We start from the raw sequence: 20,164 nt of genomic DNA, 5'->3' as shown, positions 1-20,164 counted from the left end.
ATAATTTAAAAAGGAAACAAAAAACGTCTAGCATTGAAGTGAAGATGGATTGCACAGTGCAGTATATCTGGTACACAGTACAAAACCAATGTCCTCAAAACAGTTTGTTTCTTTTCTTTTGTTTTAACTGAGGACCTTCCTCTCAATGGGCCATTCCTAGAGGAAATTGTGTTTTTATTTTATGAAACAAAATGAACAATTCGAAAAGCAAATGTTGTTGAGAAGCTAAAACCCAACGATGTAAATGTTAGCCCTTTCTAAATCTAGGCCTGACAAACTGCATCAACTGTAACATCAGTGAGAGTTTGCTGGAGATTTGAGCTGTCAGGGGTAATGAATGTCTCCAAACTAGGACAGGCCATGTAAATAGAGCACAGAGTATGGTGCAGAATGGGAGACGGTCCTCTGGGATGTCCGTGTGTGTGTGTGTTTTGGTATTTGAGTGGGTGGACAGACCTGTGGCCTACAGGTGCTCGACTCACCCAAGTTCCATTTAAGCCCAGAAGTGGTGGTTAGACAAGGGCTGCCCACACGAACCAGACTACACCATTTTCCTTCCAAGCCAGTGTTCACGTTCAGACTGTGCTGTCTGCCCTGTAAGTGTGAGCAAAAGAGCAGGAGATGTTAATGGAATGGAATGAGATTCAAATCTAGTAGAGGTGGGAAAATAACGAACAAAGATTAAGATATTTTTGATGAAATCCGAGCTTTTTGACCTTGCATAGACAGCAATGTAACTATCACGTTCAAGGACCAGAAAGTTAGTAAGGACACTGTTAAAATGTGTTGTTGTACTCTCGTGAACGCTCACCGAAGACTGAGAGGGAAGAGAAGAAGTTTGAATAAAGTTGTTATTTTTGTTTTCTTTGCAAAAGTATTTTCGTAGCTCCATAAAATTTCGGTTGAACCACTGATGTCACATTGGCTATTTTAATGATGTCCTTACTACCTTTTTGGGCCTTGAACATGGTAGTTCCCTATCTGTCGGTCACTACGAGTTATGTCGAACGACATATGGGGTCTTACTTGGGAGGCCAATCATCTCTGAGTTAAAGAGAAAACGCCAATAAAAATTGGCTAGTGGATTTAACATACCTGAGCCACTCCCCGTGCCAACGGGTATAAATAGGGCGACAGGTGCATCCACTCATTAGATTTTTGCTTCTGATCCGAGTGGTTGTATGAAAGCTGTTATACTCCACAAAGCCATTCATCTGCTGTGTGTCGGGAAGCTGTTCTGGTTGGCGGTACGGCGCAAACAGTGGTGTCCCTTTCAGCGATTACCCTGGGCGCTTCAACTAAGAGAGCAGATTTCCTAAAAGAGCAAATCACGGACGATTCGCGTCTTTTTAAAGACGCTGTTTCTTCCACGTCCTTCTTGATGCGGTCGTTTCCTGTTCTCTGACAACGGCCACGATGGTTGTCTTCCGTGTCTGGGCATTCAGCACGCTGAAGGCGCGTTCGTGGATGGTTCATGCACCCACTGCTTGTGTGACCATGGCAACGCTGTGATCGCGTCTCCCCTTTCTTAAAGGGAAAGGAGCAGACCCCTCTGTCACTACCCGTTCCGGTTTCTCTGCCACGAGCAGAGGATCGCCGGCTAGTGCTCTGGGAGATTTGAAGGTGACAGTGAGAGCTTCTCCGCCGGGCCACGCTCCACGGACCTCTTACCCCTTCCGCAGTGTTTGTCCTGTGCGACTCCTGGGTGATTTTGCTGGGCTGTCTTATGGCAGTCCCAACGGGTCATTCAGTTTGTCGCCGGGGATCAGATGTCGATTGCAGCATCGGGGATGGGCTGTTGACCTCTGTGGATGAAGATTCGGCGGGGCTGCCCCCCTCGGGTGTTGTCGCCACTGCCGAATTGGACCCAGAGTTGACAGCCGTGCTTGCCCGGGCAGCTGTGAGCATCAGGATGGAGGTAAATGCACCGCCCAGCCCTGAGTGCTCATGGCTGTTTGATTGGTTTTCAGTGTAGAGCGTATCTCACAACCGCGTTTTGCTCGGGTTCCTTTCTTCCCGGATGTGCATGGGAAAGTGATGTAGTCGTGGATGGCCCCTTTTTACGGCCGGAAGCAGCTCATTTCATTCCTCCGTCCTCACTACCCTCGATGGCGGGGCAGCTAGGGGTGACGGAAGTCATGACGCAGTCCCTCGGGAAGGCGATGTCCACTCTGGTGGTCCAGTAGTGCCGTTTCTGGTTCAGCCTGGTCTGTATGAGAGACGTTGACAAAGTGCACTTTCTCGACGCTCCACCCTTCCGGGTGACGGAAGTCATGACGCAGTCCCTCGGGAAGGCGATGTCCACTCTGGTGGTCCAGTAGTGCCGTTTCTGGTTCAGCCTGGTCTGTATGAGAGACGTTGACAAAGTGCACTTTCTCGACGCTCCCATCTCCCAGGCTGTCCTGTGTGGCGACGCTGTCAGGGGCTGTGCCCAACAGTTCCTGACAGAGCAACAGCAGACTGAGGCCATACAGCACATCTCGCCACGACGTGATCCTCTGGTTGCCACCATTCCGTCGTGGGCAGTGCCTCAGCCTGCTCGTCGCCGTGGGTGCCCCCATGCATCCTCCACACCAGCTCTGCCCTGTGCTGAGAGTTCTCCGAGGCCGGCGTGTTGAGCCCCGCGCAGGAGAGCGGCGCCCCCCGTGTCACTTCCGGCTGCGAAGTCCTCTAGGAAGACGACTAAGCGGCCCTGACACGGGCAACTCGGAGATGTGGGAGACTGCTCTTCAGGAGCTGGCGGAGACAGAGCCACTCCTTCCCCCGGAGGAGGGCCGGGTGGAGAATCCTCAGTTTTTGTTTCTTTCTGTTCCACTGCTGGTCCAATGGCTGGCGGCACCCACTTTTTCATAAAAGAGCAATTTCCCTTTCCTCCGAATTGCAAGGCTCGCGGGTTGACGATGAGCGACGCACTGCCTCCTCATTCTCACCCACGCTGCCCCCTTTCGCTAGCGGTCAAGAGGTCGCAGTTCGGAGACGCAACGCATCTCTGGCCAGTTCCTCCGGGAACACGAGGAGTGTGGTAGTGATGACTTGGAACGCGATGCCTTCTGGGCCATCCGACACAACTCCCCATCGCTGCACAACTGCGGGTATGTCAACTGTCCCTTTGGTGCCACTTGTATGGAGTTTGGGAGCGTGGCTTGCGCTGCCCAACCCGTCACACTGGCTCATTCGGACGGTCCGACTCGGTTACGCGATTCAGTTCGCCCGGCGACCTCCCAAGATCAATGGCGTGCTCGAGACTCCGGTGGCAGTCCGGGACGCCTCTGTCTTGTGCGAGGAGATTGCTGTCCTGCTGGCGAAGGATGCAATCGAGCCGGTCCCTCCAGCAGAGATGAGGACGGGGTTTTACAGCCCTTACTTCATCGTACCCAAGAAAAGCGGAGAAAAGTCCCCAGGGACTTGGTGCTCCGGCACCTCAGTCAGTTGGGGCTTCAGGTCAACCGAGAGAAGAGCAAGCTCTACCCTGTGCAGAGAATCTCTTATCTCGGTATGGAGTTAGACTCGGTGATTATGACGGCACGGCTCACCAGCGAGCGTGCCCAGTCAGTGCTGAACTGCCTGAGTTCCTTCAGAGGCAGGAGAGTGGTACCACTGAAACACTTAGAACAAGTGTCCCGGCATGTTGTTGTCACAACAGATGCCTCCAACACGGGCTGGGGCGCGACATGCAATGGGCAGGCAGCTTCAGGGTCCTGGACAGGACCTCGACTACTTTGGCAACTGTCTGGAGTTGCTGGCAGTGCATCTAGCCTTACAGCGGTGTCGGCCTCTGTTGCTAGACAGGCACGTGTTGGTCCGCACGGACAACACTGCGGCTGTTTCATACACCAACCGACAGGGCGGTCTACGATCACGTCGCATGTCTCAACTCGCCCGTAATCTCCTCCTCTGGAGTCAGACGCGGCTCAAGTCGCTGCGCGCTATCCACATCCCGGGGGAGCTCAATCGTGAAGCGGACGCGCTCTCACGACAGCTCACCTTTCCTGGGGAATGGCGACTCCATCCCCAGACGGTCCAGCTGATCTGGAGTCGATTTGGGGAAGCCCAGGTAGACCTGTTTGCTTCCCACGAGTCCTCCCACTGCCAGCTGTACTATTCCCTGTCCCAGGCCCCCCTTGGCACGGATGCACTGGCACACAGCTGGCCTCCGGCTCTACGCAAGTATGCGTTTCCCCCAGTGAGCCTGCTCGCACAGATGCTGTGCAAGGTCAGGGAGGACGAGGAACAGGTCCTGTTGGTTGCGCCTTACTGGCCAACCCGGACCTGGTTTTCGGAACTCATGCTCCTCGTGACAGCCCCTCCCTGGCGCATCCCCCTGAGGAGGGACCTTCTCTCTCAGGGGCTTGGTACCATTTGGCACCCGCGTCCAGATCTTTGGAACCTCCACGTGTGGCTTCTGGACGGGACGCGGCAGACCTAAGTGATCTGCCCCCAGCGGTGGTAGACACTATCACTCAGGCTAGAGCCCCCTCCACGAGGCAGGCCTATGCTCTGAAGTGGAGTCTGTTCATGAATTGGTGTTCTTCTCACCGAGAAGACCCCCGGAGATGCCCGGTCAGAGTCGTGCTTTCTTTCCTGCAAGAAAGGTTGGAGCGTGGGCTGTCACCCTCCACCCTGAAAGTGTATGTGGCTGCCATTGCAGCCCATCACGATGCAGTGGACGGCCGGTCCCTGGGGAGGTATGACCTGATCGTTAGGTTCCTGAGGGGTGCCAGAAGGTTACATCCTCCTAGGACACCCCTGATTCCCTCCTGGGACCTCTCTATTGTCCTGGCGGGACTTCAGAGGGGTCCCTTTGAGCCGCTGGATTCAGTCGAGCTTAAGTTCCTGTTTCTCAAGACATCGCTCCTGATCGCGCTCACTTCCATCAAGAGGGTCGGGGACCTCCAAGCATTTTCGGTAAGTAAAGAGTGCCTTGTGTTCGGGCCGGCCTACTCTAACATTGTCCTAAGACCCCGGCCGGGATACGTGCCCAAGGTTCCCACCACTCCCTTCCGAGACCAGGTGGTGAACCTGCAAGCGCTGCCCCTGGAGGAGGCAGATCCAGGCTTGCCGTTACTGTGTCCCGTAAGAGCGCTTCGCATATACATGGACCGAGCTTTGGAGCTCAGCAGAAGGGGAAGGCTGTCTCCAAACAGAGGTTGGCCCACTGGATAGCGGATGCCATCGCCTTGGCATACCATTCCCAAGGCGAGCCGTGCCCCCTGGGGGTGAGGGCCCACTCCACACAGAGTGTGGCCTCCTCCTTTGCGCTGGCGCACGGCGCCTCTCTGGCAGACATCTGTCATATGTGTATTCTTCCATGGTAAGGTTTCCCTCTTGGCAAACCCGTGTCTTCCCTTGACAGACCCGTTCTGTCAGTCTCTTCTGGCAGCTGTTCCATCCCTACTCTAAGGTAGGACCTGCCTCAGAGAACCCTTTCATATGTAGTACTGCCCCCTGGGTCAGTCCATATCAGTATCTCCACATGCCACCTCCCTACGGGTAGGATGTGGTCTCCGTAGCGACCTTTTCCTAAGGCTCGCTTCCCCATTGTCTTGCCAAGCTGTAAGAACAAATAGGGAAGATTTGAAGCAATCTTTCTCCGAAGGTTGAAATCCCTTCCAAACTAACTTTGTGTGGGCGGAACAGCAGCGTGGCTTTCTCCAGCAGCGATGTACTCTCCCTTTGGCCCCTTCGGTACCAAGGTCAGTGAATTTGCGCTGGGGCTTTGGGAAGGTTACGACCTTAAACGTAGCTTTTGTGGCACGCCAGGGCTTGTCGACAATTGCAGCGCCACAGGGTTGTGATGGTGTTCAGGTTGTGGCGTTTTCCATAGGACCCCATATGTCATTCGACATAACTCGTAGTGACCGACAGATAGGGAACGTCTCGGTTACATACGTAACCCTCGTTCCCTGATGGAGGGAACAGAGACGTTATGTCCCCATGCCACAACCTTGAACTGGTCGCTGTTGCCGGGACATGTTCTCGGCTCCTCAGCGTAAAACCTAATGAGTGGATGCACCTGTCGCCCTATTTATACCCGTTGGCACGGGGAGTGGCTCAGGTATGTTAAATCCACTAGCCAATTTTCATTGGCGTGTTCTCTTAAACTCAGAGATGATTGGCCTCCCAAGTGAGACCCCATATGTCGTTCGACATAACGTCTCCGTTCCCTCCATCAGGAAACGAGGGTTAAGTACGTAACCGAGACGTTCTGTTGCTGTCTATGCAAGGTGAAAAAGCTCTTGGATTTCATCAAAAATGTCTTAACTTGTGCTCCGGAGATGAAGAAGATCTTTTGGGTTTGGAACAACATGAAGGTGAGGAAGTAATTACAGAATTTTCAGTTTTGGTTGAACTATCCCTTTAAATCTCGGTATAATTTATTGCATGACTACAGAATATTTGAAATCTAGTATGCCAGAACATTCTTAAGTTTGCCAGCTCACTTAAAAGCAAATTAACACTATCTTAAATAGGTCTGGGGCCGCTTGTAGTTTTAGAACTGATTATAAATGTAATATTTATGTAATATTATGCCGAGAGAGACTCTAAATTCAAATAAGTCCACTGCAGACTTGCAAGAATTGAGAAGTAAACTAAAAATAAGAAAAGATGAATTTTAAAACTTTCTCACCCGCAGAGGACCTCAGTTCTCAACACAGACAACAGTCTAGTTCAATATTGTGATCACCTCAATTATCACATTTTTAAAGTGGTGTACTGCTGGCGACATACACACACACTTATTTAAAACATGAATGACGAAGCTTCTAAAATTACAGATATTCTTGCAAGTTGGCTGAATGTTCAAATAACTATTTTTTAATGAATAATTACCACCTATTACATTTGGCAAGCTAGATGCTATTTATAAATGTTTTATTTTAATTTAAACATGCGCTGTGCAAACATCAAAGCTTGATTATTCAAAACTTCTTCTGATCTGTCTCTGAAAAGCCAGGAATAGTAGTAAATGAGTGCTGCACAGACAGAGAACTGAATTCAGGTTTTATAAGTCTGCCTTGTGAGGGACTGAAGCAGTCAAGGATATCTTTATATAGATGGAGATGCATTCATTTAAATTTCTGGCCCATTACAAGAGCCGATAGATTAAGATTTTCACAATCATCTCACTGCCCTATATTCTCTATTATGCTCAGCGGTTTACAAAATATTCTCATGCAGAATGCAAAGTAATGCAGCCAAAGCAATTCTTTAAGGTTTCTTATTAGTTGGACAAGATTACAATGTCTTCCTATTTTCTATACATGTCTGCAAAATTCAGAACAAGGGCTTTTCATGTACTATATAGTGTTACTGTGCAAATATGAGTTGGTCTGATCTCTAAAGCATCATAAAATACACACACGCATCTGTCACAAGCCTTTATTTGCTTTAGTGTTGAATGAAAATGTTGACAATGCATTCAGAATTTTTTGGATCAAGTGCTGTGACCTTTCAAAACTGCACAGACAGGAAACAATGCAGAGAGGCAGTAAAGTGTCCCTGCAGTTGTTAATCACTTTATATCACCATTGATCATTAAGTGTCGCAATCAGGATGTCAAAAGCACACAAGTGCAAACACTGCATTAGTACATGCTTATGAGAGGGAGGGAAGAGTTTACCTCTTGGAGGAGGACAGCAAGAGAACGGTCTTGTATAACCACCACAGACAGGTCCGTCATCTTCTGGGCATGAAACAAGGTCTCCAATGTGGCCATGATCTGGTCAAAGCGGCCTCCAAGACCACCCAGGGTTACAATGGTATCTATCTGCAAAAGATGGTAGATGAGTAAATAAATAAAATAAAATAACCACACATCAACAAATTAACAAATGAAGGAGAGATTGTGAGTTATGTTGCACACACAAATGGATGTACAAACAACTATCCAAACGAATGAATGAACAGATGAATGTGTAAACAAATTAGTGATAGTATGAGTAAATGGCAGAGAATCTACAGGACAGATGTTCTTAGTGCCACACAAATGAACAAACAAGTGAGCAAACGAACAAACAAATTGACAAATTAATGAACGATCAAATAATTTTTTATGTAACTTCAGGATAAATGGTCCATATTTTGCATAAAGTGCTACTGCCCCAACAAATGAACGAATGAACAAACAAACATAATAAATCAACAAACAAATTAATTAGTGTGTTTGTTTGATCAAAGCATTGCACATATATTTTTCATGCAGTTCCAGATTGTTTTAAAAGTGCTAATGCATCAACAAACGAACAAATGAATCAACAATCAAATAAACAAATAAATTAATATGCATGTGCTTAAACTGAGGATTCTTTACACATTGTAAGAATAAATGTGTTAAATGTGATATTGCATACAAACAAACAGACAAATAAATAAATTAACAAACAAAAAAAAAGAATTAAATCAACAAACAAATTTATAAGTACATATGTAAGCTGTGGACACATTCTTTACACAACAGAAGAATAAATATTTTAAATGCGATATTGCACCAATAAATGAATGAACAAATAAACATACAAATAAATGAATTAACAAACAAATCAGAAATTGTGGGAGCAAAGCAGTGGATTACGATTCTTTATGCAACCCAAGGGTAAATGTTCTCAAAGTCTTGAATGGACAAAGAAATTAATGAATCAACAGATGAATGAGCAAACAAGAAAAAAAATGAGTGATTGTGGAAGCAAAACAAGTAGACTGATATTGTTTTATGCAACTGCAGGATAAATGTTTTAAAATGAACAAACAAACACACAAACAAACAAATGAACGAATGAACGAATAAACGATCAAACAAATCAGTGATTGTGGTCGCAAAGTAGTGGATGAAGTTTATGTAATTCCAGAATAAATATTTTAAAAGTGCTTCAACAAACGAATACACAAATAAACTAATGAATGAATGAATGAATGGACAAACAAATGAGTGATCGCCATACGTAGATTCTGCAAGCTGATGATAAATCATCTGAAAGTGCTTTTGCAAACTTGCACCGTAGCCTTTTCCTTCCCACTGCAGCCAAAAATTATGTCCTTCTCCACTAAACAACAGAATCATACATTATGGAAAGTATTCAGAGGGAACAGTGCGGACTGGAAAATGTTGACTTGGCAGAAAGTCTTTGATATTTGCTCCCAGGACCATTTGTCTGAATACTGCAATGTACCCATCACCCTGTGAGATCCAACAACTTTGTGAGACAAAAAAACTCTTTAAAATGCACAGAGGGTAATCAACACTTCACTGACAGCCCCCACTGGCTCATTTAAATAGTGAGACTTTTGAGACATCTGACACATAAAATGTTCATGTTACAGTGCCTCTGTAATTATGTGAACTGATTGCAAACCTTTTTAAAAAGCAAAGCAGAAATGATCATATGTTCGGAACATGTACTTGGAGTCTTAGGGTCAAAGCACGTCTTCACCTTACCTGCAAAGTCTAATACATCAGTTCAAACTTTTTCAGAAAAACACACACACACACACACACACACACACACACACACACACACACACACACACACACACACACACACACACACACACAGAACAACAACAACAACTTGGAAACACCAACGTTACACAGAGCCATTTCTGTAATTATTGGCATAACGTCTGGCACACTTTTCAACTTATTCTGTCCAATAACCACGCAATTAGACAGCAAAAACCAAAGGTTCAGACTTGCTGCTTTTGGTTTGCAACGTGCATCAAATAATCCAGAAATGTTGACTGGCATTCTGTTGGTGTGTCTTCTCAGGATAAAACCAATAAACTGGAGTCAATGGTTTAAAACAAGCAGATAAATAAACATTTTAATACTTGTATTCATGTTTTAGAAATCCAAAGACAGACAGAGTCAAATTACCTTTACTCGTTAACTCAGTGACCTTCAGCACAAATCTTATTCACTTTTGGAAGTGTTACTTGTCTTTTGTGAGTGCTTAAAGACACAGAAGGTAGTACTGAGATACAGAGGTGAATATAAACACAATGGGAAGAAGCAAGAAGGCCATAGTATGCATATAGATTGAGCTTGAGGCCCGTATATTGGTAAAACTCTGGAGTGTCTGTGATGGTGATGGGCATCTCTGTGAGGACCAACAGACAGTCTGACAAGCCTGGAGCTCAGGCTGGGGTTTAGAGGAGGAGCAGACAGACACACACACACACACACACACACACACACACACACACACACACACACACACACACACACACACACACACACACACACACACACACACACACACACACACACACACACACACACACACACACACACACACACACACACACACACACACACACACAGTATCCATACAAAACCACTCTGACAGCTCCTGGAGGATGTGAATTCACACTGAAGCTGAGGTGTGAGCTCACCTTTTGTGTCTGACAGGTATAAAAAAAACGAGTGAGAATGAAACCACTATCCTTCCGACTCAGTTTTAACAGTGAACTTGAGGTCTACTTTTCTTACTATTGTAATGTACTCATCTCAATAGTTAGATTTTGTGTAAACATGTTCCTGCATTCCAGCGTGACAGAGTAACCCACTTTGATTATAGAGTAACATTGATTTGGAGTAACCTGCTAGTAACATGCAAATATGTTTTCTGTAACAACTTGAGATTGGACTAATTAAAATATGTAAATTGAAAAAAAAGTATTGAAACTATATTTTTTAAAACTCTGTACTTACAGATAATATAAAATGAATGTGATAAAAGTTCACTTAACTAAAAGACAGCACAGTTTCATGGCTGTTTCCTAATGCACTTTTTAAAAATAATTTTGTTTTAAATATATATATTTTTAATAACCTTATGAGATTAGATGTACATTGATGTGTTGACTAACATCTTTCAATCATCTGCAATTAACATGCAATTAAGTGTATTCCTTAAGTATGTATATATTAAGTATACACGTTTAAGTATATGTATATATATATATATATATATATATAATTGTTGTTTTAGCACAACATTTGTCAGGACTTTCATGCAACAAATGCAAAGGGGTCACATATGTTCCTGACTGACTCTGACTGGGTTTAATAATCCAGTCACAAAACGTTGACCACCTGTGGTCCGATCACCTGACATGGATATTAATACCAGGTGCAAATGAGGTCAAAACGTTAGTGATCTGTTCTGAAATGTAAGAGAGAACCTACAGACAGACAGATTTACAGAGATGCAGCTGAAGAGAGATGGAGTCGAACCTGCAATTTCTGTGCTTTGATCTCCTCCACCATTATGGCCAAGCACTTAGTGAAGTCTGTCAGATCCTGGTCTGGAGTTTCCATTAGCTTGCACTTCTGGAGAAAAATAAGTAAAAGGGTTCAAGTTTTATGGATGCACACTGACATTCAAATGTTTGGGGTCAGTAAGATTTTCTTTTAGAAAAAAAAACAACTAAAAAAAAAAAACTTTTATTCATCAAGGACCAATGAAATTGATCAAAGGTGGCCGTAAAGACGTATATAATCATGGTACAAATACAGTATGACAAATAAATACTGTTTTTATTATTATTATTACTTTTTATTTCAAAGAATCCTGGCTTCCACAAAAATATTAAGAATTGTTATACAGGGTGAATTCAGGTTAATTGTGACTTTTTTTCCCAGTCATCTCAATGACAAAAAGCATCAGAAAGTATGAACTGACTCTTATTAATATATAAACATTAAGAACGGTATTAAGACGGGAATAAATTACAAATATAAATATTGCTGCAAGCAGCGATGGTGGGCCCAAGCCATCAGCACAAACGCCACCCTGATGGCATGAGGAAAAATGTGCCCAGCGGTAACCCTCTAGCAGGTTAGTTTTAAGGGATACTGCAATTAAACGGTTAATTCAATCCATCAAGACTGTGAAACTCACACACACAGAACAAAATAGAAAACTTTAGTAATATTTTACAATAAGGTTTCAGTTATTAACATTAACTATATTAAAATAAACAATAATTATGCAAAACATGTAAAGTTTTTGAAGAGTTTGGATAATGCACTTTAAAGATATAAGAAAATTCAGATGAATGTCATGCCACAGGATGTCATAGGGCAGTATCAAATGAGTGTCAAATTATTATTTGCAGCACAAAAATGTATGCCAACACGTTTGTGTCTTTAGATCTTTTTAAGTTGTAATTAACATCATTATTAATCTAATTATATAATTAACTGGTTTCTAACTAATAGAAAAGTATAAGTGTAAATGGTCCTAAACTTTAAAGCAAAAAAATCTAAATCTTGGCTGAAAGTGGCACAACTTAAGCAAAATTACTCCTATGAAATATTTTTTGTTAATTTCCACAACAAAATATTTAAATATTTTAGAATTTGATGGGACTGACCAAATCAGATCAAGCATTTGGATAGAAATGGGGTTAAAGGGGAAAACAACGGCCTCTTTAAATTAAAGTTTAGAAACTTTAAAGATGATAAGAGACTGCCCTCTCCAAACAAGCACCTCCTTTCGCTTTTTGTGTGTTTTGTAAATGGGATCTCTTGTTGTGTGAATTCTTTGAGTATCAGGAAGGGCAGAGGTGAACCTGCTGCAATTAGGTTTTTAAATGATCACCCAGGATATTTTGATCACCCAAAATATGAATGTGTGCTGCGTTGCTACTGTAAGTGTATGTGCACTGCTGTCTACACAAAGAATTGCCGTCGCTCGAATCTAGTCTCAGTTCCCTCCAACGGCTGCATATACAGTACATGGCCGTCGCAGGTGACTTCTCAATTGCAGCAGGTAACACAAAAATCCCACAACCAAACGTCAGCCGAGAAGCTTGTTTCTGTTGCGGCTTGATTGTTCCTTTATCCTCCACAGAGCATCACTCGGGTTTTATTCCTTTTCAAACCCATTTAAATTCAGCGGTCATGCTTTGTCAAACTTTGGTTTAGGAATGGCATAAAAATGCATGTATGCAGGATTATAACAATGCAAATAACCTCTGGTCCTCATTACTGAGCAGATGGTTTTCATTCAAACTGATGTACAGTACACTAATTTCAGAGACGGTCCTGCTGGAGAAGAGTGCAGTTCAGTGCTTTACTCTAGGGCACAGTGGAGGCCTCTCTGAAACACTTCACAGGTTCACTAGCTTTGTTAAGAGCTTTAGCCACATGTGGTGATATTGATGATTATGAAAGCTGTGAGGTTTTGTTCACACCACACTGCACCTTTCCAGAATGACAGGAAGTCAGTGGTGTAAATCTGTGAAATCTACATGACTTGAGGAAGTGAGTGGCTGGGGGTATGACTGGAAAGGACAAAATATGAATCTCAATCAGAAAGTGTGTCAGCCCAAGTTTGTTTGCAAAGAACTTGCATTAATATTTAACTTATTTTTATATCAGGACCAAAAAGTGCTTAAAAATCAAACAATGACATTCATTAATATTAAAATGAACTTCATAGACCAAATATTATGCAAAGATATTAACATAAAACAAGTTAAATAGGAAAACTGACAATAAAGTTTCTAAATGACTATTAAATTTTTAAAGTTTCGTGCTCTAGGCCAGTGGTTTTCAAGCTTTTTAATGTCAAGGACCCCTAAATGTGAAGCTTAAACATATAACCCCCATATGTTTAAATATTATGCTAAAATCCTAAATTACAAAGCAGATATATATTTAATTTACAAATACCCAATTATACTGTAAAAAGAGTGTGAAATTAAAATACAACATGCTTCCAAAATGATTAGAAATATTAGTATAATTCTTTAGTGTTAAAAATGAAGAATGTTCACAATTATTTAATATATTAATTTAATCCATTCACTTGGATAGGCCTAAAATCTCCCCCCCCCAAAAAAAACACATTCACAGCCTTTAAAAAGTTTGGGAGCGGCAAGATTTTACAGTAATATTGTGAAATATTATTATGAATTAAAATAACAGTTTTCTATTTTTATATAATTTAAAACATAATTTATTCCCCTCATGCAATGCTGAATTTTTCGCATCATTCTTCAGTTTAGCGTTCAGTTTACATGATCCTTTAGAAATCATTCTATGCTGATTTGTTATCAATGCTGGAAACAGCTGTGCTGCTTAATATTTTTTGGAACCTGTGACACTTTTCAGGATTCTTAATAAAAAAAAAAAACTGAAGAAAAATAAATAAATAACAGCATCTGTTCCTAATAGAAATCTTTAACGATTAACACATCGATGTTCCTAAAAAAAAAAAAAAAATTATGCAATTATATATATATATATATATATATATATATATATATATATATATATATATATATATATATATATATATATATAAGCAGCACAAATGTTTCCATTTCACAGGCCCCCAAACCACCTCCCTGGAACAAACTTTAATGCAAAAAATATAAATATGACATTTTTACAGTATTATTTTTATTATTGCATTGAGCACTACGTATAATGTATTAGAATATACATGCAAAGCATTTTTGGATGGCCCCGTGACCTTTAACTATAACAATTTTAGTAGAGGAATACACCACAAAACAATTCCAACACTCTAGCAATACAATTACCTTGGTTAAAAATAGGGACAATTTAAGAATGTGCAAAGATATGGACATTAAAGAAAGTAAGATACATCACAAGAGAGTACCAGAGAGAGTAAGCTTACCTTTTGTGTGTAAAATGCCTTGACCTCTGGCAGGATTGAATCAAAGTCTCCATTTATGTAGTCTGGGAGAAAACTTAATGGGAAGAGAGAAAGAAACTGATGTGAGAGAAAGTGGGAGGAGAGGGTGATGGGTAAAAAGAGCACAATTTGTGCAGCCATCAGATCCTTTATTCATGTGAAATGAAGGTGCGTCTCTGACAAGGGCCATGGAAAGCTTCAGTGACAGGACCCCACCAGCGCCATTCAACGCCTGCCAGTCACAGCACTATCTGTCCCCAGTCATGACAAAAGCGACAGAGACAGCCTCTTGACACAGTGAGGGGTTGAGAGAATTGATGCAGGCTGCGCCGTCGGTGTATACCTCACACCAAACTCTTGCAACAAAGATTTACGATATATATGGAGGCAATGACAAGATTTTCTTCGCTTAGATGGGCAGAGTATTCATTTTGAGAAAGGCAGATCATGTCGCAGCTTCTTTCGTTTTATTCCCTGAGAGCAGAAAGGCATTTGGGTATCATTAAAAGGTAGGCATTAAAGCATAAAGGCTTGATGTTATGATTTCACGCTCTGCTGGGCGGTGCATGTAGCCGCTGAATGAGCAAAGATGCGCTGCCAAGCTGGTTCAAGAGTAACACTGCAGCGGATTACAGGAACGCTATCTTCATCTCACAGCTGAACCTGAGGCCCAATGAGGAGGAGAACACTGTACAAATATAGCTTTGTTACAAACAGGATGTGTGGGGAATAAAAGCCAATTCAATGACACTAAACTAATACTAACTAACTAGTCATCAGTATTAGTAGCATTTGCATTTTAAAAATTCTTTGTTCTTTTAGTGCTTTTAAGCCACAATTATTTCAGAAAAAAATATATATATTTCTGCTGCCAAGTGATGAAATAATTTCAATAACAAATTTCAGACAAACTTCTAAACAATTTAACACAAATGGAATCAAATTAATGGACTAAATTATATAAACAACAATACTAAGTAAACATTTTTTGCACTCTTTGAATTCACAAGAGTTATTAGTTCAGGAATCAGAGTATGATTCACTAAAAAGAAATGACTTCCTTTATACACTTTACAATTTATATAATTATACAAATTTAGAACAATTTATATTCAGGAATCAGATTAGACTGGTTGCCCTATTTTTTTTTGATTCACTAAAAAGATTCAAGAGTCATTCGTTTTGGGAATCAGGGTACACTGATCATGCCATATGTGTTTGACTCACTAAGAAGAACTGATTTGTAGAGTCATTCGTTCGGGAATTAGAGTCCATTGGGTTCACTGTATGTTGTTTTATTAATTTAAGAGAACAGGCTCAAAATAACCATTCTTTCAAAAATCAGACTACTGTTGAATGTGTCTGATTTACTAAAAAGAAGATTTGCTTTGTGGAGTCATTCATTCTGAAATACGACTAGACAAGACAAGAACTGACTCACAAGAGTCATTCATCTGGGAATTGAACTACATTTGTTGTACTGTATCTTTTTGATTAACCAAAAAGAACACTCAGAGGAGTGATTTGTTCAGGAAATATACTAGACTGGTTGGCTTGTTGTTTGATTCATTAAAAAGATCTGACTTGCAAGAGTTATTTGTTTAAGAATTGAACTACAATGGTTGTAATGTAATGGTTTGATTGACTAAAAACTGACGTGACATGTGGCCAAGTATGGTGACCCATACTCGGAATTAGTGCTCTGCATTTAACCCATCCAAAGTGCACACACACAGCAGTGAACACACACAAACCGTGAACACACACCCGGAGCAGTGGGCAGCCATTTATGCAGCGGCGCCCGGGGAGCAGTTGGGGGTTAAGTGCATTGCTCAAGGGCATCTAAATCATGGGATTGAAGGCGGGTGAAAGCGCCGTACATTCACTCCCCCCACCCACAATCCCTGCGGGTACAAGACTCGAACCCACAACCTTTGGGTTACGAGTCCAACTCTCTAAGAGTCATTCATTTGGGAATCACACTACACTGGTCACACCATATGTTTTTTTATTCATTTAAAATAGGCAGAAAATAACTATTCATTCAGAAATCAGATTACTCTATGCATCTGCTTCACTAAAATGAAGAGTCACTTTGTAGAGTCAATCATTTTAGTACCTCTGTCCATAACAGTGAAAAACGAACATGGGAAAACCATTAATAGAACTGTGAAATGTAAATCCACAAGCGATTAAGCTTATTATATAATGTTAATATTAAACATGGTTATATAATTTGTGACCCTATGGATAATCCAGAACACTTTTGGCTTTGATCCAGGGTTCAATGTGTGAGAAAAAGCAATTCAAAGCAACAAAGTTTCCTGTTGTGTTCTCTGTAACAGACTCCCAGTTAAACAGGTAACCATAAATAACCCTCAGCAGTGACAGTTCTGCGGCTACATTAAGGTGAAGCTAAATGAAACCTTACCTTTTGACATTTTATCAGTAAAAAAGCTTATTTCCACCACAAAGCTCAAATTGGAGGCAAAATACACCTCTTTTACATTCAAATTAAAGTGTCACTTAAAGTTAATCATAATGCAGGAACTATACCTCGTTGGAAAAGAACTCGATTTGGACCGGCACAGAGAAAATTAGGATTAAGAATTGAAGTAATTCCAGAAGGTCAAGACCAAAGCCAATGGGAGAGCCTGAGACCAGACACCCTGTCACATCAGATGCTTCATTCATTTTGTCACAGCCCGAATAGGCAAGACAGAAAGACGAGATCACAGTTATCGCTCCGGCTTTCTTGTTTTTTCCTTGTTACACACTCTAAAATAAGGTGAAAATTGGGCTCCCAAGTGACATTCAAGAACAAAACTACATGCAAATCCTTAAACGTGTTCTATTTTGATGCAGCCTCTCTTTGCTAATAAACGTTACCGTTCATCAACAGGAGAACTTCATATTGGCTTTATATTGCGCAGAACAAATTTTGCTCTATTTTGTACGTCAATAAGCCCACTAAGGACTTAAATAACAGATCGCCTGCTTTATGCCTGGCAGTTCCACACACCCCTCAGAATATCAAGAGACCTCTTCAGCTGTTGCTTCATTACAGACAGTCTAGTGAAATCATCAAGCTGGCCCTCCTGAGTGGATCATCTGAACAGACGATCAGCTTTTGATTATGCCTCTGAGTTCATTTTCGACTCCTTCATAATCAGCAATGGTCACACAAGTACTTCAGAATAACTACACACGCACAGCACGTACAGAGCTGGAGTACTGTACATTCATGTGCAACCAGAAATGATGTCACCTACGTCCGAATATACTTACTTCACGTCGCTGCTACATATGCATAGTTGTGGTCATGATGTCACAAGTCCCTGATTATACAACCTCAACAACTGCACATTTCATGTGTTTTTTTAAACTTGTCTTTAAGCGTTATTACTTATTTCATACTGTATGTGGACAGACACAGAATTCATTTACACAAAGAATTCTTAAAGGAATGTTTTAAAAATGGTGATTTAACTGTAAAACACTTCTGTAGAGGTAAATTACAGCTGCAAAAAGCCTAAATTACTAACATTACAAGTGAACTATAAGAGGATAATAAAATGTTATAAAAGTGCAGACTATGGCTGCTTTTAGATATGGTGTTACTGTGAAATAATAAATTACTGTCTGAAAAGACTTTACATCTTTAACATTCATTGTAAAAATGTATATTTTATGATGCCAATGCATCATTTGAAACCTGCTACTGTGCTTTCATTAGGGTTCATTGTCAGTATAATAATATGTAGGTCTCTTAATAATATAGAAGTCTCTTATGCTCACCTAGACTGCACTTATTTGTTAAACTAATTTAAAATGTAACCTTTTTCTATTCAAAAATATTTTGAAATGTAATTTATTCCTGTGATGGCTATTTTCGGCAGGCATTACTCCAGTGTCAAATAATCTTTACAATATCAATACTGTATAATATGCTAATTTCTTATGAATGCTAAAAAAAAATAAAAATAAAACAGTTGTGCTTCTTAATATTATCTGATCATACATTTTTAAAGATTCTTTAATGAATAGAAAGTTTTTACTGTCACTTTCAATCAATTTAATGCATTCTTGATGAATAAAGGAATAAATTTATTTAAAAAAAAAAAAACAGTATAATATAATATAATATATAAAAAGTTATGAAGGCCAAAGCAAGAAGCTCTCACTTGTCTCTCGCTGACTTCAACATTAACTGTTACAAAATAAATATATTTATATACTAATCAAACAATTAATAAAATCTGAACATTGGCAGATTACCCAGAGAGGAATTGGTGTTGATAATCCAGGCAGTCTGGGACTAGAAAACTGTTTCATAATAATGGCCGATACCATCTGCAAATGGCAGAATAAAGCATAGTATGTTTTATGAACTCTAAGCAAAAGCGTGTTCACTGCTTCAGTTCAAATAAAGCTGAGCTTTCTAAACTAATCAAAGTACTGGGAAAGGTCAATGCGGTAATTACATTTAAGGCACTGTGAGATAATAACAGGATATGTCTTGATCTGGGAACCAGCTCCTCTGAAGATTTCTCTCCCTGTCAGCTTCTGTTTGCACAGGAAGATTAAAAATGAATAATTACAGTGGATGCATGTAATTAGGCAAGGCCAGAGGTCTGCCAGACATATGAAATATGTTCCAGTCCTGCATCAGAAAGACTTTGGGGAATGTGCAGTTGCTGGTCTAAATGAATCAGCTGTTGCTCACAAATGAGTATAAAACAACAATCAGATGCCACAACGTGCAGCCTGATTAGATACATGTAGTAGGTTTTGGTAAACTCAGTTTCAATTAAAGGGACAGTACACACACACACACAAAAAAAAATCTGCCATTGCTTATGCATGCTCATGGCAAGATAATGAAAGCAAATGAGGACTGGAATGTTCAAGCTCTCAAATGACAAAGAAGAATCATAGAAGTACCACATTTGTGTTTCAAATGACTTACGTATGTGTCACATTTCAAGTCTTCTGGTCATATGACATCTCTTGTGTTAAGCAGATCACATTTAAAGTTGTTATCCATTGATATTCCTCTCTTCCAGTGAGTTGGTAACACTCACAAATGATCATTGTGTCAGTGAATTAAATATGACAATAAGTTCTATTAATGAACAAATCACAGACCATGTTTTGAGAACCGGATCAACCGATTCATTAAAAATATCTAAATCATTCAAACCAGTTTTATGGATTGGATCAACTGATTTACTTAAAGATTTGAATCATTCCGTTTTTGTGAACTAAAACAATAGATCTAAACCACTCAGAGCATTCTTTTGAACTGAATAAAAAAATGTTCTGAATGATTTAGAAAAAAAAATCTAATTATTCAGTTCAGTTTTGAGAGATCAACTAATTCACTAATTAATAACTAATTTATTAACTAGATCAACTAATTCACTTAAGGATCTTAATCGTTTAGATTAGTTTGAGAACTGAATAAAACAATTAATTAAATATGTATGAATAAT

The 20,164-nt window shown here is 40.9% G+C and overlaps 1 protein-coding gene across 4 annotated transcripts in view; it reads right to left on the bottom strand.

Moving 5' to 3' along the window:
- The window catches only part of LOC132116043 (thiamin pyrophosphokinase 1-like), an 87,930-nt gene that overhangs the window by 38,817 nt on the left and 28,949 nt on the right, over positions 1 to 20,164 (bottom strand). For all 4 annotated transcript variants that reach the window (XM_059524571.1, XM_059524568.1, XM_059524570.1 and 1 more), the window contains 4 exons: positions 14,652 to 14,724; positions 11,234 to 11,329; positions 7,622 to 7,768; positions 483 to 594 (listed from right to left, as the gene is read on the bottom strand). In XM_059524571.1, the coding sequence (XP_059380554.1) occupies positions 483 to 594; positions 7,622 to 7,768; positions 11,234 to 11,329; positions 14,652 to 14,724 (428 nt within the window). The remainder of the gene's footprint in view (positions 1 to 482; positions 595 to 7,621; positions 7,769 to 11,233; positions 11,330 to 14,651; positions 14,725 to 20,164) is intronic.

This window comes from Carassius carassius, chromosome 35, assembly GCF_963082965.1.
Source record: "Carassius carassius chromosome 35, fCarCar2.1, whole genome shotgun sequence".
Lineage (NCBI taxonomy): Eukaryota > Metazoa > Chordata > Actinopteri > Cypriniformes > Cyprinidae > Carassius > Carassius carassius.
This window is presented reverse-complemented; position numbering and strand designations above follow the sequence as displayed.